This window comes from Phytophthora cinnamomi, assembly GCF_018691715.1.
Source record: "Phytophthora cinnamomi strain GKB4 chromosome Unknown Contig86, whole genome shotgun sequence".
NCBI lineage: Eukaryota > Oomycota > Peronosporomycetes > Peronosporales > Peronosporaceae > Phytophthora > Phytophthora cinnamomi.
The window spans coordinates 131,215-159,057 of NW_027151019.1; the positions used below are offsets into that span (position 1 = coordinate 131,215).

Below are 27,843 nucleotides of genomic sequence, written 5' to 3' on the forward strand. Positions count from 1 at the left end.
CAGGCACAAGCAGCAGTGTTGTAAATGGCAGTGGGAAGCCAACCCACACGATGGCGCCATATAGACCGCCAACTGTGAGCGCCGCTACCACCAGAGTGTCTCGAATAAGTCGCCTCGTAGGGTACGATAACACCGTCCGCACCCCCGTGCGAAATTGGTGAATAGCGAGAAGCGTCATCACCACGAAGCAGTAATATTCCCGCAACAAGAACAGTTTGTTGGCCTTGATCCCCTCCGACGGATTGGAAAGCGGCAGAAAGTCGATAAGTAGCGTGACTACCAGACATGGCACTAGGGCCCCGATGACAACCACAACCACTCGCATCCAACCGGCGCTGCGAATGTATTTGGCCAGGTCGATTACTCTGCCGGTCGAGTAGGTCCCGCGTAGCTCCACCTGCGTTGCCTCCCACATCCCAACCAGCGACGAGCCCTTGCGCGACATTGGCTCGACAACTCTGACAAAGGAGATATCCTATTCAGCTATAACTCACCCGTGTCAGTGAAAGCACGCACGCGATACATGCATGCACGACAAACAAAACTGATTGTGAATTTATCCGTGGCGCTTCTGACCTTACCTGTGAAGCCTCACGCTATCTTCATCACACCTACTCTGAGATTATTATTGTCTCGTGAGATTCGTGGTAGGAGACATTTTTTAATGGCGCTACTACCGTCCTTATCGTCCAATTTTCCGGTCTAGTTATCGTCCATGCATGAAACTAGGGTACATTAAACAAACAACGCATACTCTCGAGCACCCGACTCTTAGATACAGGATGTCCAACAGAACGTTCGTTAGGCACTGACCTTGGACTATTTACAGCAAGATGCAGGCCAAAAGAATCAAATGCGGCGGGCACACCATTGCCAATACGCACCACGCAAACGGCCGGTTCTAATGCAAAATCATATATTTGGGAAATGCAAGTGCTTCACCCCCTTTGTCGGAACTGGGTCACCTTCTTTCCTCGTACTTTTTTACAATAGATGTTTGATATTATCGAGAATACTCGGTCAATCGGCATCAACGTAAACTGACCTAAAAACCTGTTACCGGTTCATCACCAGTTTTGAACGAACACATCGTCACTAGTATAACTGAAAGAGTGCAGCTCCATCATCGTCGACTCGCTGGCGTCACACTGAATTTGACGGACTTGCAACACAATGCCAAAATCACATTTCCACGTTTGCGCCTATGGTAAGCTGCTCACTCAGGTACGTTTTTCTTCGTAGGTTCCTATGCCGTACCGCACTTTCAGTATCTGGAATTCCAACTACACCACCATCTCCGCACCTACGCTCGATTCTAGTGCCGGAGATGTAGTCGCCAAAAACACGGACGGGTTCGATCTCAGCAGGAACAACCACCTCATCATCACGAAGAACCGAATCTACTACCAGGACGATTGCCTCGCCACGCAATCCAACCGCAGTTGCCAAGGCCACCATGTACATGGTAGTGTCAGGCAAATGAACGTAACATCTCTCAGAACTGCTGCAACAGTTGCAATACGTGAAGTGCAATTTGAGCGAACGATGTTTCGCCCGTATTTATTCCAATTAGAGCCTGGCTTTCTTCCACTTGGAAGTTCCCGATCCGGCGGCCTCTGTCTTGGCCTTGCTGGCCTTGTTCTGCTGCTTGTTCTGGCGCTTCTTCATCTTGACGGCATCACGCCGCTTCCGCTTGTAGTCCAATGTGAGCTTCTTCCTTCGCTCGGGCCAGTCTTCCACTGCTTCGCCACCGATGAAAGTCCTACCGAATGCCAGGAAGTCCTCCAGGCTCTTCTTGACGCGCTTCTTGGTCTGCGCTGCCGTATCTTCTTCCTCCTGGACATCATCGCCGGCTTCACTGTCTGTAGCCATAGCTTCGTCTTCATGGTCATCTGTGGGGTGGGAGAATGCCCAGCCTGGCGCAGCCTCTTCCTGCTCGTCTTCGAGAAGCTGTTCACCCATAGCAGCCAAAGGTTTGTCCTCCCCGACAGGGAAGGAAAACAGAGAGCTGAGCTTGAACGGGACTTCCGAGCTAGTCTCATTAGCAGCAGCACCAAAGCCGAACACACCATCGAGCGCAGCTTCACCTTCTTCACCGTCTTCCGAGTTCTTACGCACACGCGAGAAAAGATTGCTCAAGTCGCCGGTGGTGGCGAAGAAACGATCACCACCAGTAGGAATCTCCTTCTCCTCCCGTTTGGGGGCAGCAATTGCTTCCTCCTCGCTCTTCTGAGCTCCAGATAAGCCAGTCGTCATCGGGATCTCGAATTCGCGGCACGCGTGAGCGTCGCGCGGATCGTAGCGCTTCAGCTCTCCCATCCATGCAGCTTCTTTCAGCGGGTCCTTCGGCGCGCGTTGTTCCTGCATTCGTCGCTGCAACCTCGTCACATCGACATCCGGAAACAGCTTGGCCACCACGCGCAGCGCAGCCGCCTCCTCTTCGCGCATCTCGCGTGCATGCCGCGCGGCTTCCTCGGGGTTCTCCTCGTCTAAGAAGTTCTGCAGCTCAGCAGTAGCCTCCTCGTCGACCTCCTGTTCCTCCTCCTCGTCCACATCGTTTCCGCCGTACTCGTTGGCCTCCTCTTCCAGGAAACGCGCGTCCAGGCGGAACCGCGAGTCGCCTCCGAAGCGCTTCTGCATCTCGAACAGCTTCTTACCCTTCTCGCCGACAAACTCCGGTCGCAGCGCGAACGCCGCCTGTGCCTCCGCATCCGCCGCCTCCGCTTCAGCGTCCGCGTCGCCGGCGTCCGTAAAGTCGAACGTCTTGCGCCCTGCACGCCCCGCCTCCGCGTCCTCTTCGTCATCACTCGAGTCCATCCAGTTAGAAATCACGCCTGCGCCTTCCTCCGCCACCTCCTCCGGCTCCTGCTCATTGCCGCTGTCATCGAACGTGATCTTCTTGTTCGCCACGGGCTCGCCCGCCGCCGGGATCGCCACCTTCTCCTCCTTCTTCCGCTGCTGCTTGGCCTCCAACGCCGCCAACCGACGCGCGTTCGCCTCCTCCTTCGTCAGCTCCTTCTTCTCCCCCACGTCCTCCTCCCCAGTCCCCACCCCGTTCGCAGCCTCCTCCTCCATCTGCCGCACAAAGGCCTCCACGTCCTCCTCCCCAAGCACGTCCACGTCCTCCTCCTCCTCCTCCTCACTCTCCTCACCCTCACTCTCCTCCTGCTCCTGCTCCTCTTCAGACGTCTCCACGTCCGTCTCCTGCTCCACCTGCTGCTTCTCCTCCTGCACCTGTTCCTTCTCCTCCTTCACCTGTTCCTTCTCCTCCTGCACCTGTTCCTTCTCCTCCTTCTCCTTCTCTTCCTTCTCCTTCTCTTCCTGCTCGTGCAGCTGTGGGAACCTGGTCGTCCTCCTGCCTTTGAACTCGACCGCCACCTTCAGGGGCTGCAGCTCGTCCGCCGCCGCGGGCGTGTTGATCAGCAGCTGCTGCTGCTCCCGGCGCGCGCGCGCCTGCTGCGTCCTGCTCTGCTGCTCGCGTCGCTCGAGCTGCAGCCGCTGCTCGACGCGCGGCCTGGCCGCCTGCGCCTTCAGCACGCAGCCGCGCCACTTGGTGCGGTTAAACGTCTTCTGCAGCTTCTCGCTCTGCTCCTCCGCGCCCGCGCCCTGCAGCGTCAGGTACGCGAAGCCGCGCGGCGCGCCGGCGAACGGCCCGGCGGCCTTGGGCTGCGGCAGCTGCACGTCCGTCAGGCGGCAGCTCGCCGCGGCGCCCACGAAGCGCCCGAAGCGCTCGCGCAGCTCCTGGACGCGCGCGTCTGCCGGGAGACCCCCAACGTACACGCGCACGCTCGCGCGCGGCGGGGCGGACGGCGGCGTGGGCGGCGGAGCGGGCGGCGCCATGAGATCTGCGACTTGTGACGGATTGAGCTCTTCAATATTTGACTGGAGCCTGGAGCGCTGGCTGTAAAAACGACACGGGGCTTCAAGACGGGCCGTCCCGTAATTAGACATGGAACCTACAAAAAATGTGTGCCTACGAAACAATGGGCGGGCGGCGCGAGTCTTTCAAACAGGCGGACACAAGAACGCGGCCATAGATTCTCCTGGATCCTGGAGAAACGGTTTGGACATTCTTCCACCGATATACAAGTTTGCGCGTAGCGAACTACGCTTTTAGATAGTCACTTGTGAACTTCGAACTTCGACTGCTCGGGCGAGGCATCTTGATCGAGGGCAACGCATGGCTTATAACGATGACTATGTCCAACTTGTTTCGCCTGCTTGGCTTGCTGGACACGCCGTATTTTGCTTCTGGAACCAACGACGCAAGTATCTACGATTCAGGAGTTCAGACGTCACCCAAGCAGCCTATCACCACGCAAAATGTTGAAATTGAAATCAGTCTCTGTACCGTCTTGCATTCATTTTGAGGATGTTGCCCTTCAGATCCGCTGTAACGAGCGTCGCGTCGACTCATCCGATGCGCACGGCTACGTGTTACCACGAACAGCTTTACAGACATAACCTCGAGCAGCATAGCCTACTGCACATGAAAATGTAATACCGCAAAAAAAAATGAAGCACCTCATTAAAACGAGGTGCGCGCGCACACGATAAGAATAAGTAGGTTGTATCTGGATAAGCCAGCTGAAGCCATGTATGTATATCGAACGAATTTCGATTTTGTAATCGTAGGAAGAAATCACCTGGGGTTTGACCCGTTCGTTGATCTGAGCTGGCAGCTAATCTACCCGATTGAAATGTAGAGAACGACGATTGTTTCAAGTGGAGACATCGGACGAGCTGATTACCCTCAAGTACCGTTAATGCTTAATTTCCCTACTTCGAACAAGGTAGCCGAGAAATAAATTGAGGTTGAAATAATGGCCATAAATATTATCCCATAATTTACTGGATGTCCAGAACGCGCCATTATTTATGAAGAGAAAGTATCATTGTTCACTCATAATTTATTGTGGATAAACACGCTAGGTCAAAAGTTAATTACTACTGCCTCGCAGTACTTGCAGAAAATGGCTTAGCCGTTTGCGTCACTTGCACCTTTCTACAACCTTAAAGAGTATCCACCTTTCTTGAGCAGTTCAAGCTTTTTTTTTGTTTTCATCGGGTCTGCACGTTTAAAATGGATGCCATTATTTACGGGGGTACATATAATCGGCAGCCCTGACTTCGAAGCATAGTTCTTGATTGAAGATACTGGAACTTCTTGCCAACTACAGTACACCAACGTGGCGTAGTGCTCCCTCATCCTTCCATCTTCATCCACCTCCACATCGAGTCTGACAGCCTTCTACTCCGGCCTTCTACTGGAAAACTGGTCGCTTCCTCAACGACTTCCACACACTGATTCCGCTTGTTCTTCAAGAAACACGAGTACCTTTTGAGGTAATTAAAATTAACAAAGTACCGTTTTCAGTCATGGCTTGTTCTGCATCGCCTGAGAATTCTGCATTTTGAGAAACTTCCGAGGCTTGCGGCACTACATATTTAAGTGTATGTACATGTAGGCTCGAAAGGTGTAACTCCGAGCGAGATTTGACGATACTTTATAAATTGTTCAGGGTAAAGGCTCTTGGAATCGCCACCTGATCTTACTTCACAGCGAAGCCGTAAGCATTATATCCCATGTTTCTCTTATGCAAAGGTAGAGATTGAGTTTTCATTCGGATCAACAATCAATATGGCTTGAAGAATCGAAATTCAGTTCACATGTCTGCGTATTGAACCAAACCGTTTACTTTCGGATTCGCTCCAGCCACGCACCACATGAGCCAGCAAGTTATTTTCTGCTAGGCCCTCAATGGCAAGGCAGAAATGGAGTGGTAGAGAGTAACAACCGAAGTCGAGATGATCTAAATGATTCTGTCAGCCGAGCCACGAATCTATGATTACAAGTTGACAACGTAAACTCTTCGGATAACTTCAAGCTAATGTATAACGACAATTTAGATGATCAACCTCACTACTGGCTTCAAAGGAGCTTAAATTGGGATGGTCTATACTGTTTGGCAGCAGTCCTTGTGCTCGTATTGAAGTCCATCATGGGAACGAATTGATGCCAATACGGAAAGCAGCTCCTTAGTTTAGAAATCGCTCCTTTCCCCACATATCCAGCAACTCCTGTCGCTTTCAAGCCTACAACAGTTCGCCATGCCCTCCATCAGTGCGATCGCCGTGACTCTCTTCGGGCTTGCACCACTGGCCATATCTGCTGCTGAAGACTCCAACGGCGGTTGGTCTACCGTCGCCATCACTGGTGACGACAGCCACTTGCTCTACGCGGCGTGGGGCAACGTAAGCAATTATGGTGCAGCTATCAACGAGTTCGGCTGCGGCAAAAACATCACTGCCTTGCAGAAGAAACCCGTGGCGGCGGAAGGCAGCAAGGCGGGTTCCAGCTTTGACTTCAAGCTCCAGTCGGCGACCGACTATCACTTCACCGTGGATGGCTGCAGCTTCGATGCAGATATGCCCACAGAATACTATGGCTTCTGTTCGTCGGCGATTAACTGTCTGCCTGCCACATTCGAAATCTACATCAGCTCAGAGCCGAAAGCCAACACGCTCAAGGTGACGGCAGTGACGGCACAAATTTACACTGACGCGCCGCTCGTGATGACAATTGACGACTAGGCTTTCCTGGCTGGAAGATAAGACTTCATCTAGATGCTTGTCGAAGGCATCTTCAGTCTAGTTTCGTTTCCTCAGTGTAATAACATGCTGCATTTGTGCGTACTAACACAGCCTAGCCCGTGAATGTTGTGCTATGCTGTAGCACTTAAATGACAGTTGCAAGGGAAGAGAGTGCCCTCGTCGTGATGGCAGCAATTGAGTCGAATAGGACAGCTGGTAACATTTACCACCGTGGGTCGATCGATTTGGTCGGCAGTTTTGCTCTGTTGGTGGAAATGTCAACACTCTTACACGCTAATATCATTAGCGGTGCGGTGGTTTTGGATCGCAACTTGTAGCGCAACTTGTAAAGTCGCCGTCAAGAAGAAAAGCCGCCTGCCATGTCGAATTCATCGCCTCCCTTGACCGAGAAGAACATCCCTAAACATTTGCGCCATGCCACTTCCGGCAAACTGGTGCGGGCCCGTTCGATCAGGAAGCCTCGGATGTACCTGGTCAAGCGATTCACGGGGGAGCCACTGCGCGAGTGGGTGCAGCGAAACCTCGAAAACTCGGTAGTTGGCAACGTTTTCAATGCCATCATGGCGGTTCTGAGCACGTTCCAAGCTCTTTTCCACGTGAGTCTCAACTGGACGGGGCTGCGGATCGTCCTTGATCCTTGGATGCAGCGTAAGCGAGGAACAATTGGCGTGCATCGTTAAAAAAGACTCTTAAAACTAACATTTTGTTGCTTTGCAGAGGTTGACTTCAGCATCAATTTGGTGTTCACGCTCGAGTGAGTCGTTGGTTGTACATTTTACCTGCAAGTGTTTGCAGATACTTACTCTTTCTTGCTGGTATGTTACTGTAATAGATACATCCTGCATCTGTACGCGTCGTTCGACCGACTCGAGTATATCGTTGGTTTCTTCCCAATGGTGGAGTTCGCTGTGGTGCTACCGTCGTGGTTCGACCTCCTTGCAGCTCATATCCCCGGCATCACCTCCACGAGCACGCTTCTCCAGATCTCGCGGATGTTACGCCCGCTCCGCTTCATTCGTATATTTCGACTTGTCCAATTCGCCAGTTCATCTCTTCATCAGCAGGCATCGGCGGCGATGCTTACGATCGTGTCGATCGTGTTCACTACAGCCGGCGTCGTTCAGGCTACTGAGGCTTGTCTGGTGCCGTGCGACGACGAGCCTCGAGTTTGCAAGTGCCTTGATCTATCGTTCCCGAACCTGCTCTACTTCGTGGTGGTCAGCATCTCGACGCTGGGCTACGGCGATATCTCCCCCGTGTCGACAACTGGCAAGTTAGTGATAGCCTTCGTCATCCTATTCACCTTCATCGTCGTGCCGATTCAAGTGAACCGCATCCAGGCGACGATCACATCGCACACGGACTACTCGTCAGCCTACTCGGAGGCCAAACTGCACCCGCACGTGATCATTACGGGCTACGTGAACGCGGACACACTCCCCATTTTCTTTGGGGAATTCTTCCACCCCAGCAACCTCAACTGGAACGAGCGAGTGGTGATCCTGAACGCGTCGCAACCTACTCCTGAAATCAACAAAGTGCTCAACGACTACGACAGCAAGGTCCAGTACATTGTGGGGTCACCCATGCTGGACGAAGACTTGACGCGAGCTGTGCTCTGTGACGCCAGCGCTTGCTACGTGCTTGTGAATCGACAATCGGCACGTCCACAGTACGCTGATCAATGCTGCGCACTTATCACGATCGCGCTGCGGCGCGGAAACCCAACCTGTCCGATATACGCGCAAGTAATTAATTCACAGAATGCCGCCACGCTGCTGAAAATGGGCGCGAGTGACGTTGTGGTCATCGGAATGCTCAAGTTTTCCATTCTGGGGCGAAGCTGCCAGGTGTGGGGCCTCCCAACACTCTTACATAATCTGCTGGCACAGTGCAACAGCGACTTGGACAGCCACCACTCGTCTATGCAGTGGCAGCGACAGTACTTGCACGGCTACATGCACGGCATTTTCCTTGTGGACATCCCGCGCACGTTTTCCGGTCTTACGTTTGGCGATCTCATCCGCTTCCTGTATGACAAGGCGTCAATTATCCCTCTCGCGATGCTGACAGACGACGGCGTGCGCTTCATGGACATGGAGTTCAAGCTTGGCGCCACGGCGGACCCGAACTTGTGCTGCAAGGTGTACGCCATTGCTAAGGGGTTAACTGCAGTTGAAGGTGTCACGAAGATCCCGCCGGAGCAGATTTTATCGTATCGTAAGGGCATTCGGCGCAAAGCCAAGTCAATGGCCAGCAACAGCTTGGAAGAGATGAAGAAAATCAAACCAGCGCTTGGCAACGAGATCGAACAGATTCGCGAGAAGATCATCAATAGTTTCACCGTCGCTGAAGATTATGACGTCGAAGCTGCGCTGGGTTTGGCCGAAAAACGCGAGCTCTCTAGTCACGAGCTTCTCCCTGGCGAACTGTCCGAGTACGAGCGATTTGCTTCTCTAGGAGTGCCTGAAGACGTCACCGATCACATTGTGGTCTGCGGGTTCCCATCCGACACGTATCATTTCATCAAAACAATCAGGGAGGCGCCGATGCCCGACGACTTCACTCCTTCGCCGGCCATTATTTTCCTGGCACCGAACTGTATCGATGAACGTGAGTACGAGCGTATTCGCGGGTTTCTCGATGTATATTTCGCCCAAGGCTCGCCTGTAAACTTTGGAGATCTCAAGAAAACCAACATCCGCTGGGCGATATCCGTGTTGATCCTCACACAGGCGTCCGAAGCTCAATACTCCGACCCGAACATGGTGGACGCCGACGCTATCACCGTTGTGCGATATATCGTGGAGATTAGCCAACGCACTCGGATGCCTAATCTCGTTGTCGAGCTGGATAAATCTTCCAATGTGAAGTTGCTGAGCTCTCTGGCCAACGAACGACGCACTAGCTCTGCCTTTGGGTTGCCAGCGCTAGTACACCGCAACGTCTCGCACCGCTCTCCACGGAATCATAGCGTCATTCCAAGACACGACTCCGTCTGGAGCGCATTGGACGAAAGTGAGGGCAACGTGGACGCAGCGTTAATTCTCGAGGAGTTTATAGCCTCTGGCCGCGTGTTCATGAATTCAATGCTCGACTCACTCATGAGCGAGTGCTACCGAAAACCGTGGCTCACGCAATTCCTCCACATACTCATCAGTGGCAGCGTCAATGATCTCGAGTACGTTCAAATCGAATTAATTCGTTGCTCTGAGCTGACAGTTAATCCACTCGCTTGAATTGTAGGGGGCGGCGATTGTTTCAAGTGGAGGCGCCCGACGAGCTGATAGCCCTCAAGTACGGCGAGTGTTTCCGCAAATTTCTTGACATGGTGCGTTCTGATCTTTCCAATGAATATACTACTTCACGCTAAAAACTTTCCTTGGGGATTAACTTGACAACACTTATCCTCCTAGGCAAATTGCACTTGCATCGGGCTCTGGCGACCTGAACGTGGTGTGGTGCTCCCTCACCCGTGCGTTTTCGTTAACCCACCAACGGATCTCCAGATTGAGCCCGGCGATCTCTTTTACGTAGTAGGAAAACCCTTCACTTTCACGTCGACTCCCGACATCTTTACACACTGATTTCAAGCGACTACCGCATTGCGCGAGCTCTCCAACTAGCAAGCCTACCATTTTCAATCATGGATTGCATTCTGCGACTCGGTTCCACCAAGTGGAATTTACATTTGGAGGAATTTCCCGAGTCGAGTCTGAAAGAAAATGTGCAATAGTGTCGTTTACAGCTTTTGACCGACCCTAGCAGTAGTCGGGAAGGCATTTGTAAAACCTTACCGTTGGTGAAAACGATTTCTTCTTCTTACATTTTTATTTATTTTGGTGGGGGGGGGGGGGGGGGGTAGTTTTCATGGTTACGATCTACTCGGCCTGCTGAACGCGGAGCTGCGTCGCCACGTCCAGACGAGGTGGACGGAGCGAACTGAAAGGCGGAGACGCCGAACATGACGAACCTGTCGACACGAGCGAATGCCGGCGACTGCGATGAGTTCGACCGCCCGTAGAGCTCCGCTGGTACATGATGATATTATGTAATGAGGTCTACCTACGCTTCCACGTATCAGCTGGAAGAACCGAGCAGGCGGTCAACGCCTCGCTCGGAATCAAAAAGCGCCGGAGAGCTGCCAAGTGCCATGAATGCAAGAACCCCGCGGCTCCGAACCCCAAGGGCGGGCTTTTCAGCCGGTGCAAACGATGCCTCGAGCCAGCGTTAGCGCTCGAAGGATGAGTATCCAGCATAAGGAAAGTCACGAGAGATTCAAGAGTTTCTAGAAGAAAAGTTGAAGGACTCGGATATAACCATGACACTGAACTGAGGGAAATAAATACAAAGGCAAGTCGATTAAATGGATTCTCGATTGCGATACCAGTAAGGGATTGGCTACTGAAGAATAAATTTGTGACCTGCACTAAAAAGTGTTCTCTTGGAACTGGAATAACGCAGCTGGATGTGCATTTGCACAACGGCCAAGGTAGATCGAGTTACAAAACAAATCCAACGTCATCGCAATGCATACAGCTCAGAATCTTGGCGGTCTTGCATTTCATGTATAAAAACAGTCGATTTAATGCACCTTCATGATCGAGAATCGACTATTTTCCTCTCAGCGATAATCTTAGCGGCAGTAGTCGCGTCACCCACGCCTTCTGTCCGAAGTAATTCATGGTACGAAGCAGTGTTGATATTTGGCGGCTCCAGAAAACTTCGACATGCGCTAATTCCAAACGGTCCAAACTATCGGCCAAATTCATTGCTTGAAACCATTCCATTCCTTGAAAGAAGAGCAAACTCGGTCAGCAAATGTACATTTGAGCTTCCGTTCAGAGCTTTTGCTCGCTCTATTAAGAGTTTCTACGTGTAGAACAAGATGAATGACTCCGAAATGACGATGACATCGAATTGGGGCGAAATGGCTTACGATTATACTACTAAGAGTAAACATTTTGAGAAACTATCCTACGCTCTCGTGGAAAGCAATACTTCGAGATGAGGCATGAAAGAATTTTCGGAAATTCGCTTTGGGCTGATTTAAAGAGCGCCAGACGCCATGGTGCGCGACTGAAGATCTTATCATTCGAGTGATTGATACGGAGACACCATTCGAGATTAGCTTGCCAGTTCGACACTGACTACGGGATTACCAAGGCCGTAAATCAGCGCTTTGGTGTAAGAATCCACAAACGACACATACAGAGATCCGTGCTTCTGATGCCGAACGTTCTTACTCTGACGAAAGTCAATGAGCACATACGTGGAACTTCCGCTAAGACTCCCATGATACTTGCACCCAGTTTCAAATCGTTTCGAATGGCCGACAGCATCATCACCATTCACAAGCAACTCCCAGAACTAAAGGATGCTCGAGCCACGAATCACCAAGTCAATAAATCTTTTCCCATCGTTTGTGCGCCATTCTGAAGTGACCAGCACATCTCGAGGCAAACATGACACCGTGGCCCCGTATAGCTCCATTTGAATCTGGCGCTCCCGAGTAACATTGCCGGTATTTTCAGTTGAAAAATGATGCAGTCGTGCAGCACTCATTCGCTTCACACAAGCAGCAACAAAATCGCCATGCGAGATATCGGATACCCTGTACCCGATTGGGTCCGTTCGGTTTGAATAGAGCCAGATCTTCAAGTGCATGTTCGATGCGAACTGGAGCTGATTCGCCTGATCTTCATACAGGAACCCGAACTTGGTCAACAATTCCACGGCAACCCGACTTCTAGGAGTTAGCTGCCCATCTGAAACGAGCGTAACCTTGCCAGAAGCAACATCATCAAGACTTCATTCATTTTCTGTGTTGGCTCCTCCAACAGACCATGAGCCGATATCACTCGGTGGAAAGCATCAGCAGTTGGAATACCCCGATAGCTGGAGAGAATGTATTGCAGTAGCCCCACTGACCGAAGTTCCATCTCGACATCTTCAGCATTGATGACCCTGACGATTTCGAACCAAACTTGTCACGTAAATACCTGAGCATCGCTTGAGCAATTCCGATATGACCCGAGCACAGGATCCAGATGAGGTCGCAGACTAAAGCTCCAATGATGTGGCGAACCATTTCTTCCAGCTCCACACGCGACAGCTGCAGGCCAGGCTTCGATTGTGTCACACTCAATCCAAAAGTATTCTCAGGTGGGATGAGGGTCGGAGTTCCAGCGCGTTCGCACTCGCGGTATACATCAAAGCTGCCATACGACGAGAAGAGAACGAAGCGCATACCAGGGAATCCTCCATCCAACGTGCGTTTGAGATAGCCTAGCCACAGCAATTCATCATCGTATGTGATTTGAGCTTCATCAATCAATACCACTCGGTCAAGCTTGAATGCGCTGAATGCCTGAATGTCGCAGTCATAGATTGACTTGAAGTACTCACAAAAGTTGATGGAAGCAGGCATCAAATTTGCAGACACATGAGCAACTAATGCGTCTGGCTTGGAGCGAAGAATCCGGTTGTAGAGTAGATCGCATATGGCCGTCTTTCCCGACAAAGGGGGGGGGGGGGGGGGGGGGCGGACAAATATCACTGGTAGTCGGTCAAGAAGACTTGCAAATGCTTCAACAGTGGCTTCTCGCAGAGTCCTGGACGTTGGAGGAACGCCTCCTTCATGGTCCAACTCGGAATACACGATGGGTGCGTTGAACGTCTGGAAGCGTCTTTCGTTCTCATCCGGTGACACCGCTGACACAATAGCTCCGCCACTCTCTCGCTGCGGCACTTCCACGATGAGCGTGTCTTCCGTGGCAAGATCATTCAACGACAATCGCGGATCCAAAGGGTCTCATCCTTGTCGTCATACGCTGCTCTGTTGGTGTAGACTCGCAGTTGATCCGCTACAACACCTCTAGGATATCCGGTCTATCATGACGATACTTTTCTCGAATCGCCTTGCGGAGATCATCAATATCGTTGGCACTATCGGATTGCACTGAAGCTGTCTGAGTATCCGCGTACGCGCCGCGAGTTGTTGCGCCCACTAGCTGGAACCACACTTTCCGCGCCATACCACAACTTCTGATGGCTGTCGATGCCTCTACACGGCTATGATATTAATCTAATATACAGTACCTGCATTTGCTTCTGTGGCGAGAACAATCACAAAATAGCCTCAGTTGAGGTTTAACGCTGAGGTCATTCCAGCGTGCCTAGCAAAGTGACCGTCGAATTCCGCTGCAGCTCTGGCTTAGATCAACAGGTCTAGGTACTCAGTGGCCAAGACCCCCAACACAAAGACTTTACTAACCCCATCGACGTCAATGCATCGCTCGCGAGGGAATTGTGCTGACTGATGCAGACACGCGCGAGTTGCGATTCGCGTGTCTGTCCGGTGAAAATGGCACCAAGATGTAGAAGTGCCACGCCTGAAATCTGCCCGTCATCAATGGCCGATTTACTACATGTAAATGGAGCGGGGGCCATAATGCGATGTGTCCAGCCAGCTGAGTGTTATCCTGCTTTGCCTCATTCGCGACACGGACCGGAATTCCGAGCGCGATTCCCGTGCCACGTCACACAGTTTTGCGGGTACAGGCAAGTGAGAGCGAGCGCTGTCACCCTCCAGCTGATGAAAAGCGAAGACAACAAGATGTCAGGCGGTGGCGCGCCACCTGCGGGAGCATGAGATCACCTCGCGTGATGATACCTATCGACAGGAGCAGCATCGGCGCCGAGGAGATGCAACACGTGAAGAATCAGTGGGTTCGCTTGGTGCGTTCGTGCACCGTGCAAGCTGCAGCATTGTCCGACGACGCCTGCTCCTCCATCTTCACATATCCAACGCGCCGACGCCGCCGCCATGCCTGACTTGGCGCAGCGCAGGGCATGTAGAGGATATCAGCTCGTAAAAGACCGGAGCAAACGGGACGAGTTTGAACCTGTTGGGCCAACCGTTGGCGGTCAACTTGGCCAGACCTCTTCGGGTCACGCGGGCCGTGATGGCATCACTGGCTAACGGGGGAGATACCATCCCGGGATCAGGATGTCTGTCCGTGCCGAACGTGCATCTCCTTGTCGGGCCACAATTGGACGCCGCTGCTTGCCAGGCAATGCCTGCAGACCGATACCTACGCACAGTGCTGCCGCCAATATGCACACTGTATCGCCTATCGACTTGGTATTACAGTGTTCATCGCGTTCATATCCGTGGATAGGCCATGTGGCTTGTTGACTCAAAGGGGCTGAGTCAGATCTGCGCACATCCCACGGGTGCCTCCCCTCCTCCCCCGCCATCCGCCTCAAAGGAACCTGCATTTGGTACATGCACGCGTTGGTCGAGGCCATATATGTACATGTACCAAATCCTTCGGCGCTTGGCTTCCGCCTATGAAATGGCGAAGTGGACGCTGGTCGACATCCTGCAGCGTGCGCCTGCACCGAGCGAGCCTCTCTCGCGAGCCTGTCGCCGTGTTGTCAAGCTGCTCGCGATTTGAAACGCGTCTGCAGCGTTGCAGAGGGTAGGCTTGCCTCGTCGTGCGCACGATGTCAACACTTGCTGGTCATGGGCGAAATGGGCAGGTTTGGCGTTGAGTGAGGGTCTGCATTAACGGAAGATGGCGAGCAAGATGGGGTCACTAGATATCTGCGCTCGTAATGCGAGATCCGCGAAAGTCCGCGTTACTGTTCATGGTTTGCATGTATTAACATGACCCCGATTCCCCGCCAAGCCGAGCCGAAGATGGAGCATCTTCACGTGAAGCAACCCGTACGGTAATCCCGGCGCGACGACAACCACGGGTCCGCGACTGCCAAGTTTCTGTAAGAAAATAGTGATGCTGGAAAGCAGACGAGTTCGGGGCAAGCCCTCGCTCGATCTCGGCGAGGACGCGAGATCAGAGCGGTCGGCTGCCCCAAGCAGACAGGGGACAAACGCCCAAACGCGCTCAAAAGAGGCGCGCCCAGAGCGACCCACCGAAGTTCTTTGCGTCCGTCCTGCAGGTACATGCGCAGAGCAAACATTACCAGCACGCACGCTTGTGCAATGGCCTCGAAAAGCTTGAGGGAAGCTCTCGCTTCCGCAGCGCTGCGCTTGCGTTGTTGAATGGGTTATTATCGAGCAAAACCCCGCCTCGCATCCTCTCGGAACGAGGTGGCGACCGAGTGCCGATGTACGCTGCAAGCGTAGACGCGTCAAGGTGTGACTACTGTACATGGGGACGCTTCAAGGCGGACCGAATCCGAGCTCTTTCGCGGCGATTAAACACCGCCGACAAACTCTGAACTCGTCGTCCGCTGCGTTTAACTGCAGTACCGCGGTACGACATCTCGGTGCTGACGCCGTCCAACTCGAACGCGGACAGGGAAGAAAAGCACGACCTACTACAGTACTTGCACAGTACATGTATGTACAAGTAGGCGTACATGTACACGTTTGTGCCTTGACCTCAAAGCGTCAAAGCGTCAACTCGACAACTGGCAGTGCCGCCGCCCCGAGCCCCGTCGCGTGAGTGCCTCGGCTGCTGTTTTCGGGGCAGGCGGCACCAGGTTCCGCTCGCGGTTGCTCTCGCCAGGTGGCGCGACCCGAGACACAGGAGGTAGACAAAGCTCCCCTCTCACTCTCGCTCGAGCCTTTCGGTGCATCCGTGACATAGTCTGAGCCACCCAGACACCAGTTGTCAAGGACTCAGCTGGGCGGGCCCCCTACACGAAAATCACTTTTCAATTCGGCCCCGAGCTTCCAAGGCGTGTCTTTGCAGGCTAGCCTTCTCATAGCTCGAGATCCACGCCCTCCTCTCCTCCTCCATGGTGATGCCCGACGCGTCCTTCGTGACATATCAGAGCCCATTGTTCCCGTTCCGGTCGCTGCCGGCCGCCACCCCGCTCCCCACCTTCGCCGTTGGTCCTTCACTGCCACTGCCTCCCCCCAGCTTTCGGTTGCCGAGCCTCGCCATGATGAACCAGGACTTCGACGCCGCCGAAAACGCCAGCAGCGCCGCCAACCAGGACGCGGCCCACAAGGCGGCGCTGTCCTTCATCCTGTCGTCGTCCGGCTCCGAGTCCGAGTCGGACGAACCGAAGTCCCGGAAGCGCAACTCGGTCAACGAGCCCACCATCGCCAAGCGCAGACGCAGCGTGACCGGCGCAGCCGTGTCCCCCTTGACGTCGATCCCGACTACTGCTACTGTTGCTGCTGCTGCCAGGCCAGCGCCGTCCAAGAAGGGCAGCAAGTTCTGCACCGTCGAAGGCTGCACCAGCCGTGCTAAGCACGCCAAGCGCTGCTGGAAGCACGGCGGCTGGGTGCGCTGCAAAGTGTCCGAGTGCAATAACCGCGCCAAGTCCAAGGGAGTGTGTTGGTCGCACGGCGGCGGCACCGTGTGCTCCTTCGAGAGCTGCGACACCATCGCCGTGTCGAACGGCTTCTGCTGGGCGCACGGTGGCGGCAAGCGCTGCCAGGTGCCCAACTGCTCCAAGCCGGCCTATGAGCGCACGCAGAACTACTGCCAGGCGCATTATGGAGAGTTCGGCGAGTCCAAGACCAGTTAGAACCAACGCTCGCAGCATCAGAGCCGTGATAGCGTAGATAGTAAATGTACAACCACAACACAAGCGAGGCGCGCTGCCTCTCATTCACCGTACGCGAGTGTCCTGCATTATAATTTTAATTTCAATGCTCTACACGATTAATGTTCATCGTCGAGCCCTATGTGGTCCATAACTTTAGTATAGTACACGTAATGAATGCCCTTCATGCGGTCCGAGATGAGTCAACAACGTTTTCCTTCGGAGGTGAGACGCATTGGAGCACGCTGTAGGTTATAAAGGTTGTATAGTCCACGTATTACATATACATGTACTACATCGCTTCCCACGGCATGTTAGTGCTTTGTCCTCGGGATACATGTAACACACACCAGAACCTTCGTTGATGTCGGTGGGGAGGAGCTCTGCTGCCGTCCATGCCCGAGCACAACACGAGAAGCTGCTCTACACTTTCAGTCTCAGCGACGCCGTGTTCCCTGCCTTCTTCTGGAGCGGCTGCAGCATTTGCAACCAGAGAGCGGCGTGGATGCATGGCTCGTTTGGAGCGAACCGCACGGATCGACCACCGTGGCGCAGATCTGCGAGGCGGGCTCAGCGGATCGACTGTAATACGTCTGTCGCGCCGTGAGGACCTTAGGGGGACGCTCTCGAGGACCACCTGTAGTGCAGAGAACCGAACGGCGGGGCATTTGGCGAAGCGCGGAGCTGCAGAATCGAGACCGAGAAGAGCAGAGCTGCGGATGTGCCCTACTCGGCGAGGCGAGAGCGAGACGAACGAGTCGCAATTCTCCTCGCGTTGCGTGTTGCGTCATATGGCAGGCTAGTCCATGCAGCACAACTTCGCCGAGATAGCGCAATGAATGGGCTGGCAGGGAACTGCAACAACCACTGCGCGATGACAGCTCCATCTGCGCCGAGAACGAGTTGATGTCTTGCGACGCAGCGATTGCGAGCGCAGAGCAATCACCCTCGCTGGCATCGCAAGAGAGGGGTGCAGAACCCGACACGTCGAAGCAGACAGGTACAGTGATACCATAATTTACGCTGCAACAGCGTAATCTGCGGTGTTATCTCTACACCTCTACATGAAGCTGTCCGCCAAAGACCATTTCCTTGACTCGCCTAGGTATGAGCGCTTCACAGCAGAGAGGAGACTTTGGATGCCGTCTGCAGCCGGTAGTGACGAAATACTTCTGGTCTTCGTGCAACGTGGCGATGTCGGTGCTCGGCCACGCATACCAGGGTCATTTGGCGACAAAGACTTCGCTGAGTCAACGCCAGCACCGCGGCGTCGCGTTGGGTTGGCTCGGAGGCTCTCTCTGCTCATCTAATCACCTCGCACCGAAAACCTTAGTCCGACCCGCTTCCGCTTTGCACTCCTGCTGGGATGCAGGAACGCGCCGCGGTTCAAAGACGCGGGGACTATGTCGCTTTTTGCCGTGTCAAATGCGACAACCGCAAGGCTCGCCCCGGGACGACAACTTCGACGCCAAGCCGCTCGGCGATATGCCGCCTCTTTATATGTAATACATATACTCACCCGTTGAAGCGGAAAGGCTCGGTGGAGAGGTCCGACCTTGCACTCGCAGTCATCACCGGGCTGCTTGGAGGAGTCCGCGCCCGTCCGTGAGTCAGGCTTTGCGGCCAAGACAGCTGCAGCATTCTAGGCAGGGATGCCAAAAAATATATGTAAGGATTCTTCCGAAATAAAAATATCAAAAAATATTTTTATTTCGTTTTTATGAAGTTTTACCATTTTTATACATCAAACCCCGCTGAAACGGATCGCCTGGAGCACCGTATAACACAGTAACTACCTGAATACTGGCCTCATCGCATACTGACGAGTGGGCTGCCGCCGCAGGGCTACTTCAGCTTCAAAGGTGGCGGAGCCGACCATGCCATCGGCGAGAAGCAGCCGACCACCGTGCAGTTCTCGGCGCCGCGGTGCGGTGGCTGCAAGATGGTGACCCCCCAAGGTGACGCAGCTGACGGAGAACGAGTTCCTGGCCGTCAAGTTCCTAAAGGTGAGCACCGAGGAGCTGGAGAGCGTCTGCAAGGAGATTGACGTGGACTGCTTCCCCACCTTCCGCGTGTGCAAGGACGGCGAGATGACCGCGTCGCTCGTCTGCAAATATAGGGCCCCACCTAATAGAGCGCGGTTGTCAGATTGTGTCAGATACAAAACCGAAGTGTTTTATTTTCGTACTTACACGAATAAAAGTGAAAAAATATTTTTTTTCACGGATAAAAATATTTAATTTGTTTTGCCATCCCTGTTCTACGCGATAGAGAAGGCCCCGCGCGCGGCAGATACATGTACCAGGCGATCACAGGTCGCTGCTGCCACCTTACCTGCTTATAATTTGAGCTTGGCGTGAAGCGAGCTGTTGCTTCATCCCCAACGATCAGCGCGCGACGACATCGCATCGCCGCACTAGCGTCTTTTGTCGACGGCATGAAAACACTGTGCATACTGTCTTACTTGTTCTGGTAGATGTACTGTAGCCCGACAGACGCCTCAGCCAAGCAAGCGAGGCCGGCTGCTGTCGGGGTGTCATGTTGAAGACAGGCACAGACCGAGCTGCGTCGGACGGGGACTGTTTCAACTCCTCGTCGGGTGACCAGAGGGCGCTCAGCGCTCCTCGCTGGCCGCCCAGCTGCATTTGGCCAAGACTCATCGAGATGGCCGTAAACCCCGGCACGACGACAACCGTCAGCACGTCCTGTCCAGGTGCGGGCGGATGGCACAGCAGAAAAGCACAAGTGAGACCCAAGTCGAACCTCGTCGGCTTGCGCGAAGCTCGCAGCGGTGGATTGGAAACAAGGATGCAAGTGACCACCGCCAAGATACCTGTCGAGAGCTGCTCTGCTACCATGCCGACCACCGTAATGGCGGCACCTCCATGGCGCGAAGCTCTTGGTCGACTCCCATCTCAACTCTGCCCCTCCTATTCGTACCCAAAGCGTTCCGGAATCAAGTCGTTCAAACGTTGGCTATCATAGGTGATCACAGTCACTCCCGATTTTTATGCTGCGCGCTTCAACGTATGCCAGGCAAAGCCTCAACTTGCATCTCGAAACGCGGCCCGGTGGAGAACTTGGCGGCGGCACAGCAAGCAAAGATACGAATCGCACGCTTTGGTGATCTCGGTACGTGGCATTGTACCTACTTGTACTTGGGGCTTCGTTTCCGGGAAAATCGTAACGACAAGACGCGATCCCAAAAAACACAATACTGTAGTGATCGATGTGCTCGTCAATCAGCTTCGGGGCCATATGTGGACAAGCACCGACAGCACTTGAACGGTCCGAGGTCACAGGATAGCAGGCATGCTTTGGCATGGCGTCACGATGCGCCGCGACCGCGGACTGCCTGCTTGACCTGGACACGAAGTGACCATTCTTACCACCCGTCCGTCAAGTAGCGGTGACTTGATGGACACGATCATCGCCATCTCGAGAGACAACGCGTCGACGAGTCTCGGTCCAAGTGCCTCCGCCCCGAGACGCGTAAGTGCCTGCAAGCTGTTTTCCGCGCACGTTGATCCAGCCCGCCCTTGTCACCCCCGAGCTTCGAGCTTCGCGCTGGGAGCTTGTTGGGCTGAGCTCGAGCTGCTTGCGGGCAGCACCTGTCGCCCGAGCACATGGACACCGAGCTTTCCACCCGTAACCCCTTTCTGCTGTGGGGCTTTCGGTGAATCTCCTTACATAATCCGAGCTAGGTCAGACTTGGTCTTCCGCACCAATCCGTCACTGGTCAAGAAGCCCCGCACCAAAGTCACTTTCCATTTTGCCGTAGCTTATAGCGTTGAGGTGTTGGACCCTTCACAGCCGACTCACGAGAACCGATCGCCTCTCGCTTTTCTGCAAGAGAGAAGCTCAGCCGCCTGTCCGTTCCTGTCTTCGCCATCACAGGATCGAGCAGCCCCTCCTCTTGCCGCGATGGATGTGCGCGACAAGCTAACGCTGGCGCACCCGCCGAGCACCTTGAGGAACCCGAGCAGTGTTATCACCCCGAGCGCCTTGACACCATTCCACAATTTCGCCGTTGGTCCGACCGTGTCCCCCGCCTCGCGATTCACCATGAGCTCCATCCTGGAACAGCAGCAACAGATCCCCGAAAACTCGAGCAGCTTCGCCAACAACGCCGTCGACGACGCCAGGGATAAAGCTGCACTGTCGTTCATTCTGTCGTCGTCCGATTCGGAATCAGATACCGAGGACCCAAGCTCGAAGAAGCGCGGATCCATTACCGGCACCACCGTTTCCAAACGGAAGCGTACGGTAGTAGCGCCGTCGACTTCCGAGGCTGCTGCACCCGTCCGCAAGGGCAGCAAGTTCTGCACCGTCGAAGGTTGCACCAGCCGTGCTAAACATGCTAAACGCTGCTGGAAGCACGGCGGATCGGTGAAGTGTAAGGTACCCGACTGCATCAATCGCGCCAAGTCCAAGGGCGTGTGTTGGTCGCACGGCGGCGGCACCGTGTGCTCCTTCGAGAGCTGCGACACCATCGCCGTGTCGAACGGCTTCTGCTGGGCGCACGGTGGCGGCAAGCGCTGTCAGGTGCCCAACTGCTCCAAGCCGGCCTATGAGCGCACGCAGAACTACTGCCAGGCCCACTTCGAGGAGTTGGGCGCTTGAACGAGCTAAGTGTACTTCAGTGTTCAGGAATATTATCGACGCAGTCTAGTGTGAAGTTTCGGTAGCGTACCGACCAACTAGTAATGAATGAAACCAACCGTGATAATTGTAAATGCTGGAAAGCATCTTAGATTTCATACTCATCGTCCGCGATTGCACGTCTGAACATTCATTGTTTTCCGAACATACATGTAGTGCAAGTTACCTATTCCGAATAGGCTATTCGTACCGGCGGATCAAATTGATGCAGGCCAAGGCTTCATATCTTTGCTAACACCGCTGTAGTACGATTGCTATCGGCGGTCGACGCCGTTGTCTGGCCGATAAGTGGGCGAGATTGCGTTTACCAACTATCGCGGTCTTCGCCGCTGCAGTCTGGTGGACACACGCCAACACGACCACTGTTGTTGAAGAACCAACACGCAGATTCAACTCCGGATACGCTCCAACGCAACGACGCTGTCGTCCCCGTGTTATTTACCGAAAGTGCCACCAAAAACCCGAATCATGGAACATGCCATTTCAGTCAAGAAACGCCGCCCTCACACCAAAACAAAGAGCACTCATCAATGCGAATGATATTCCCGGTTTCGGTGAGAGGGAAGTCCGCTGTTTTTTAATAGAGGGAAGCCCGCAGTGTTTGCATCATGGGGCAAGAATATTTTGGCAATCAACTGTGTTTTACTGTATGAACAGCTGAAATCAAACTCAAAATTCCGTAAAGCGGCAAGCTGGCTGAAAGATGACGGTCATCGTGGTCATGCCAGGACTTAGTATGTACATCTGTAGCGTTATGTATGCTGTTTACCGTCGTCAAGCATGTACAGACGAGTGGCGTTGGAAACAGATCCAACGAGAATGCCCCAAAGTTCACGAGTTCGATGACGTTCTTCGGCCATCGATGACGCAACTCAAGGCGTTATTACTCTTGAAGTGGGAGTGGATCACTACATAGCGATGCTTGCTCTTACGAACACGTCATGTCTAGCTGTTGTCGAGAAGTTCGAGAACCTAGCCCATGGGTTTTATTCTCATTTCGTCAGGGGAGCTTTACGCGATTGACAGCTTGCTCGGTACATCTGATCGCGACCTGGGGCCACGAGGCGGAGCAGCAGATGATGTAGCCTCTTGCCGGCAAGGACAGCTTGCAACATGAAGCGTAAGACACTTGTTGCCTTTTGTGGCGAGGAATCGATCAACTGGTGCTGTTCTACTCAAGTTGAGCGCTTCAACGTGATGAGGCTTTATCAAACCAATCTATTAAAACTATTACTTTCCCATGGCAATGGAGGGAACAGGTTCTTGTGGCCGACGTGCAATACAGCAGCGGTCCAGTGTAACAACGCCGATCGCATGCCCGTGCGCTCAATTAGACGTTGTGTAGACTTCAAGCTGGTCCTGGCTGCTGTACACATGTGCTGTGTCCGCTCCAAACAAACTTGGCATGAATGGCTGAATCGGCAAATGCATACTTAGTATAGAGCATGATGCTCTGAGAGCACGTATCGAGCATGCTACTTGGAGGTGCCCGGCCAATTCCTCAACACTCAATCACACATAGCCTTACGTTCCTGCAGCGGCAAATTGAGCTTGTCAAACGTTGCCGTCACAAACCGGAGGCTCCTCGTTTTAGTGGCGCTCGTCGGCGAGTCGCCAAAATTCGGTCTATTTTTAGCGAATCGGTGGCGTGCGCTGAGACACGCGCCAAAAGATCTCACTTTCCCTTCCGACACGTCGACCATGCGTTTTGACTCGCGCCCAGAATGGGCCACCCGCCGCCACCTTCACGGCGGCCCATGCAGAGCTCTTGGCGACAAGAGCACACGGCGTTGAAACAGGGAAGACAGTTCGTTTGAGATTCTCGTGGGTTCTATCTACCAATATTAAGCACTGGACGGCTGGCGCGCTGCAGGGCGCAGAGCTGGCGGCCGCAGCGTGGAGTGAGCAGGCGGGGGAGGAGGCCAACAAAACCTCTTGGGCTGCGGCCTCTCGGTCCCCCGCGCTCCGCTGCGTCCGCTTCTCCTTCGGCCCGTGGCCCCGCCACGCGCGCGCAGCTTAGCTAGCTCGCCTAAGGCTTGCGACGCCGGGACGGGGGGAGCGCTTACTCCACGTCCTGCACGTTCATGTCGCCCTGGTTGGCGTCGGCGTTGTCGGGCTCCTGGTCCGAGGTCCAGAGCGTGAGGTTGTCGCGCAGCAGCTGCATGATCAGCGTGCTGTCCTTGTAGCTCTCCTCCGAGAGCGTGTCCAGCTCGGCGATGGCGTCGTCGAAAGCCTGCTTGGCCAGGTTGCAGGCGCGGTCGGGCGAGTTCAGGATCTCGTAGTAGAAGACCGAGAAGTTGAGCGCCAGGCCCAGGCGGATCGGGTGCGTGGGGGGCAGCTCGGCCATGGCGATGGTCGAGGCCTGCTTGTAGCTCTCCAGGGCCTTGTCCGACGACTCCTTGCGCTCGTCGTCCACCTGGAACTCGGCCAGGTAGCGGTGGTAGTCGCCCTTCATCTTGTAGTAGAAGACCTTGCCCTCCTCGCTCGACGAGTTGGGGATCAGGTTGTTCTCGATGATGGTCAGGATGTCGTTGCAGATGTCCACGAGCTCGCCCTCGATCTTCTGGCGGTAGGCCTTGATGTGCTCGCTGCGCTCCGAGTCGCCCTTGTTCTCGATGGACGAGATCACGCGCCACGACGCGCGGCGCGAGCCGATCACGTTCTTGTAGGCCACCGACAGCAGGTTGCGCTCCTCCACGGTGAGCTCCACGTTGTGGTTGTTGGCCACGGCCTTCATGTGGTCCACCATCTCGTCGTAGCGCTCGGCCTGCTCGGCCAGCTTGGCGAGGAACACGAGGGAGTCACGGTCCATGGTTGGCGGGGGAGAGAAGAGAGAGAGAGAGCTGCTGACGCTTGCGCTTGAGCTTGGAAATCGGATTCTGGCGAGGGCAAAGGGGGGCGCGAGCCGGCCGCGCAGGGCGGAGCCGGCGGGGTGAAACGCGCCTCATACATACTGAGATCTAGTGTAGCCAGGAGTGATGGTCGCTCCGACCTCCGCCGAATTTTTTGGCAGAAATCCCCGCAGCTGCAACGCCCGTCGCACTTAGCGCGGACTCGACCAATCGGCGCGCGGTTGTGGCGTCGCGCCACTTGCAACCCGACAGCCCCGACCGGCGACGCGACACCAGGCACGCAACGCAGGCAGCGCCGGGGCCTTCCCCCTGCCCTGTCGATCTTGCGGCGGGCGCTGCGGTGGAATAACGGCCCCGGGCGGCGTCGGATGCTTCTCGATGCGCTCACCCGTCCAGAATCTCGGCGAAACCGCCCCGTGCGGGCAAAGATATTCCGGGTGCGGGTTACCGCCAATAGCTGGCGAGAAGTGCGTCCATTGGGCGAAATGGATGCCAAATTTATTTGGACCAATCGCAACGCGTTAAGTCTGGGCGGGACCACCGAGAGCTCGTCACTTGGCTTCGCCAGCTCCGAGCGCACGACGGTCGTCGAACCGGCAGCGCCAGCACCAGCGCTCTCTGCGGACACATCCTGTTGCTGCAAGCCGTTGCCGGAGCTTCCGTCCTGGACGTGCGCGCGGCGCCGCTCCACGCTCAGCTGCGGTTGCTCTGCACTTTTCTGGCGGGCGCCGGCTGTTTACTAGCGCCACCCGCCAGCGAGCGCAGCGCTAGATCTCTCTGCGGTCGTGAGCACAGACACTTCAACTGCGGTTGCAGTCGCAGTCGCTCGCTCGATGCATCGATCTAAGTGTGCGTGACTGTAGGGTCAAGGGCAACTTCAACGTGATCTCGTCGAGCAAGTGCCGCGCTGGCCACAGCCTTCCGACATGATATGTGTCTGCGGAGATGAGAGCGCAGGCATCGCGGCGGACGCTTTGCCGCCGCTGCAACGGGTCGAAGTCTCCAGCGAGACCTCGACGGACTGGCTCTTCAACCCTCGCGGACGCTAGCGGTGCCGCTGCGTGTCTACCACAGGAGACTTACTAAAGCTACGTGACAATCTACTAAAGCTACGTGGTAAATTACTAAATCTACGAGACAGTACCAGAGTTTTGGTACCTATGACGGTAGCTTTAGCAGTCTGACTGCTTTAGGAGTGCGCACAAGTGGGGGTGTATGAAATCTCAAGGTAACACCGTGTAAAAAGTTGTATGATATTTAAGCCCCCAATTCCTGACCTCTGTGTTGCTGCTGCTATACTGCCACTGCAATACTGTCGCAGAGTCTCTCCTAAAGAGATTATGGAAATGGTATCATTTCCATGGCCGTGAGTTTCGTGGTGACCAGGCTCAGAAGCTTCAGGCTGTCAGAGAGTATGGATATTTTACGGGCTGTAGCAGTTTCTCGCTCGAACGCTCATAGTCTACAGCAACCGACTGCGTGTACCAAAACATGGGTACTATCACGTAGAGTAGATCTCGTAGATTTGTTTAGTAGCGGTACACATCTATTACATGTACAACAGCACTACAGTACGATGCGCCATGAGCTGCAGGCGTCCGCATGGCGCCTCTTTCAGCAGTCTGGCAGCGAGTAGACAGGACCAGCCGCGCACACAGTTATGTACTTTCACAGGTACTATTTACTGCGATTTACGCCCTCTTACCTCTTTAACCACTCTCCAGCTCCATATCACATCCGCGAACGTATCTGTTCGTACAGGTATTCTTTCGCCTATCGCGGCTGAATTTTCGTCGCGTTGCTGGCCGAAATGCTGGCACTGCTCGGTCCGACAGCCCACTGAAGAGCCTCCCGACAGCAATGGGGGCGGCGCTGTCCATGCAGAAGTTCCTGGCGACGCCGCTGGCCGCGCAGTGGAAGTTCCCGTTCGTGGTGAACCCGCGCTTCTGCCGGCGCCGCGTGACGACGCTCGAGCTGACCGACAACTTCTGGACGCACGCCTTGGACATCAACGGCTACGCTGTGCGCGAGGTGGACTCGGGGCGCGCGCTGTTCCGCGTGCTGCCGGCCGTCGACGGCGAGGTCGCGGACGGCCGCACCAAGTGGCTCGTGGACGAGTACGGCATCCCCGTGGCCCACCTCACGCGCAGAGACCACCCGAGCGCCGCCGGCTACGACGTGTGTCTGGGCAAGCGCCGCCAGCCGCAGGCCAAGGTGCTGACCACGCTGCTGGTCAAGTTCGTGCCCGGCAGGGGCGAGCCGCTGCTCGCCGAGGTCGACGACCCGCACACGGGCGGCAAGAGCCGCGTTGGATGCCACGGAATGTGGCGGCAGCGCGCGGCCGTGCTGTATCTCGAGCGGGGGCGAGGGGGCCGACGGGAACCTATCGCCAAGGTCTATCGCCCGGCGAGCAACCACATGGCGTCGTTCGGAGGCAACGCCTACCACGTGGAGACGGCCATCGGCGTGGACATGGCGTTCGTGCTGCTGATATGCGCAGCTATGGACGACGCCAGCGTGCACTTCCATAAGGCACATCGACATCCGATCCTCGGCACGTCGAGGATTCAATGAGCAGCCAAGCTTGCTACCGGAAAGCACTCACTGCAGAAGTAAGGGACGCAGTATTCAGCGTATTAATATTTGTTAGTTTGACGTGAAGATGGAGGTTCGACCGAAAGCACACTAGAAGTCAGGTTACTTGGACTCCGGCGTTACGAATTTTGTGCTATCGTTGGAAATTAAGACGGACGGTGTTGTCACAACACTGTTGTGTGGTGCCACCTGGCACCGTAGCCACCGAGACGACAGCGAGGCGAAGTACAGGAGTTCCGTTCTGCGTGTGTGCAGGTGTACTCACTTCGTACAGATCGCTGCTTCGGAGCAGAGCTCCCATTTCACACTCCTCAAATCATTCGAATATCGACCGGTTTCAGCGTCGACACCTCTAGCGTGGCGCTCTTGAAATGGCTGTGTTCAGGCAGGATTAATGCCCGTATTCATGCGTCGTTTGCGCCTCGCCACCACAAAGCCGCCACTCGCCTCCACATTTTCCCTCGTTGCACTGCAAGTCGCAGCGAGCTGTGCGCGTGGGATCCGATGCGGGATTTTATCACTTGCCAAACTTGCATGGGGTCAGCAGCCGCGGCCCGAATGGGACCAAGTGCACGTGCGTGCCGCCGTT

General features: G+C 54.7%; 6 protein-coding genes across 6 annotated transcripts; 4 read left to right on the forward strand and 2 right to left on the reverse strand.

Annotated features, from left to right (window-relative positions):
- Positions 1 to 1,569: 1,569 nt before the first annotated feature.
- Positions 1,570 to 3,840, reverse strand: IUM83_19534 (uncharacterized protein; the record flags this gene model as incomplete). The annotated part of the gene is made up of 1 exon (XM_067944586.1): positions 1,570 to 3,840. The coding sequence occupies one exon, from the start codon at positions 3,838 to 3,840 to the stop codon at positions 1,570 to 1,572; it is 2,271 nt and encodes a 756-aa protein (XP_067784734.1).
- Positions 3,841 to 6,111: 2,271 nt separating this feature from the next.
- Positions 6,112 to 6,594, forward strand: IUM83_19535 (protease inhibitor EpiC2B; the record flags this gene model as incomplete). The annotated part of the gene is made up of 1 exon (XM_067944587.1): positions 6,112 to 6,594. One exon carries the CDS (start codon positions 6,112 to 6,114, stop codon positions 6,592 to 6,594), a length of 483 nt encoding a protein of 160 aa, XP_067784729.1.
- Positions 6,595 to 7,079: 485 nt separating this feature from the next.
- On the forward strand, positions 7,080 to 10,202 carry IUM83_19536 (Calcium-activated potassium channel subunit alpha-1; the record flags this gene model as incomplete). The annotated part of the gene is made up of 5 exons (XM_067944588.1): positions 7,080 to 7,263; positions 7,333 to 7,369; positions 7,448 to 9,796; positions 9,862 to 9,946; positions 10,032 to 10,202. 5 exons carry the CDS (start codon positions 7,080 to 7,082, stop codon positions 10,200 to 10,202), a joined length of 2,826 nt encoding a protein of 941 aa, XP_067784730.1.
- Positions 10,203 to 16,386: 6,184 nt separating this feature from the next.
- IUM83_19537 (WRKY transcription factor 19) lies at positions 16,387 to 17,127 on the forward strand (the record flags this gene model as incomplete). The annotated part of the gene is made up of 1 exon (XM_067944589.1): positions 16,387 to 17,127. The coding sequence occupies one exon, from the start codon at positions 16,387 to 16,389 to the stop codon at positions 17,125 to 17,127; it is 741 nt and encodes a 246-aa protein (XP_067784735.1).
- A 6,742-nt stretch (positions 17,128 to 23,869) lies between these two features.
- On the reverse strand, positions 23,870 to 24,619 carry IUM83_19538 (14-3-3-like protein; the record flags this gene model as incomplete). The annotated part of the gene is made up of 1 exon (XM_067944590.1): positions 23,870 to 24,619. The coding sequence occupies one exon, from the start codon at positions 24,617 to 24,619 to the stop codon at positions 23,870 to 23,872; it is 750 nt and encodes a 249-aa protein (XP_067784731.1).
- Positions 24,620 to 26,519: 1,900 nt separating this feature from the next.
- Positions 26,520 to 27,233, forward strand: IUM83_19539 (Tubby C-terminal-like domain; the record flags this gene model as incomplete). Its single annotated transcript, XM_067944591.1, has 1 exon — positions 26,520 to 27,233. The coding sequence occupies one exon, from the start codon at positions 26,520 to 26,522 to the stop codon at positions 27,231 to 27,233; it is 714 nt and encodes a 237-aa protein (XP_067784704.1).
- Positions 27,234 to 27,843: the final 610 nt, after the last annotated feature.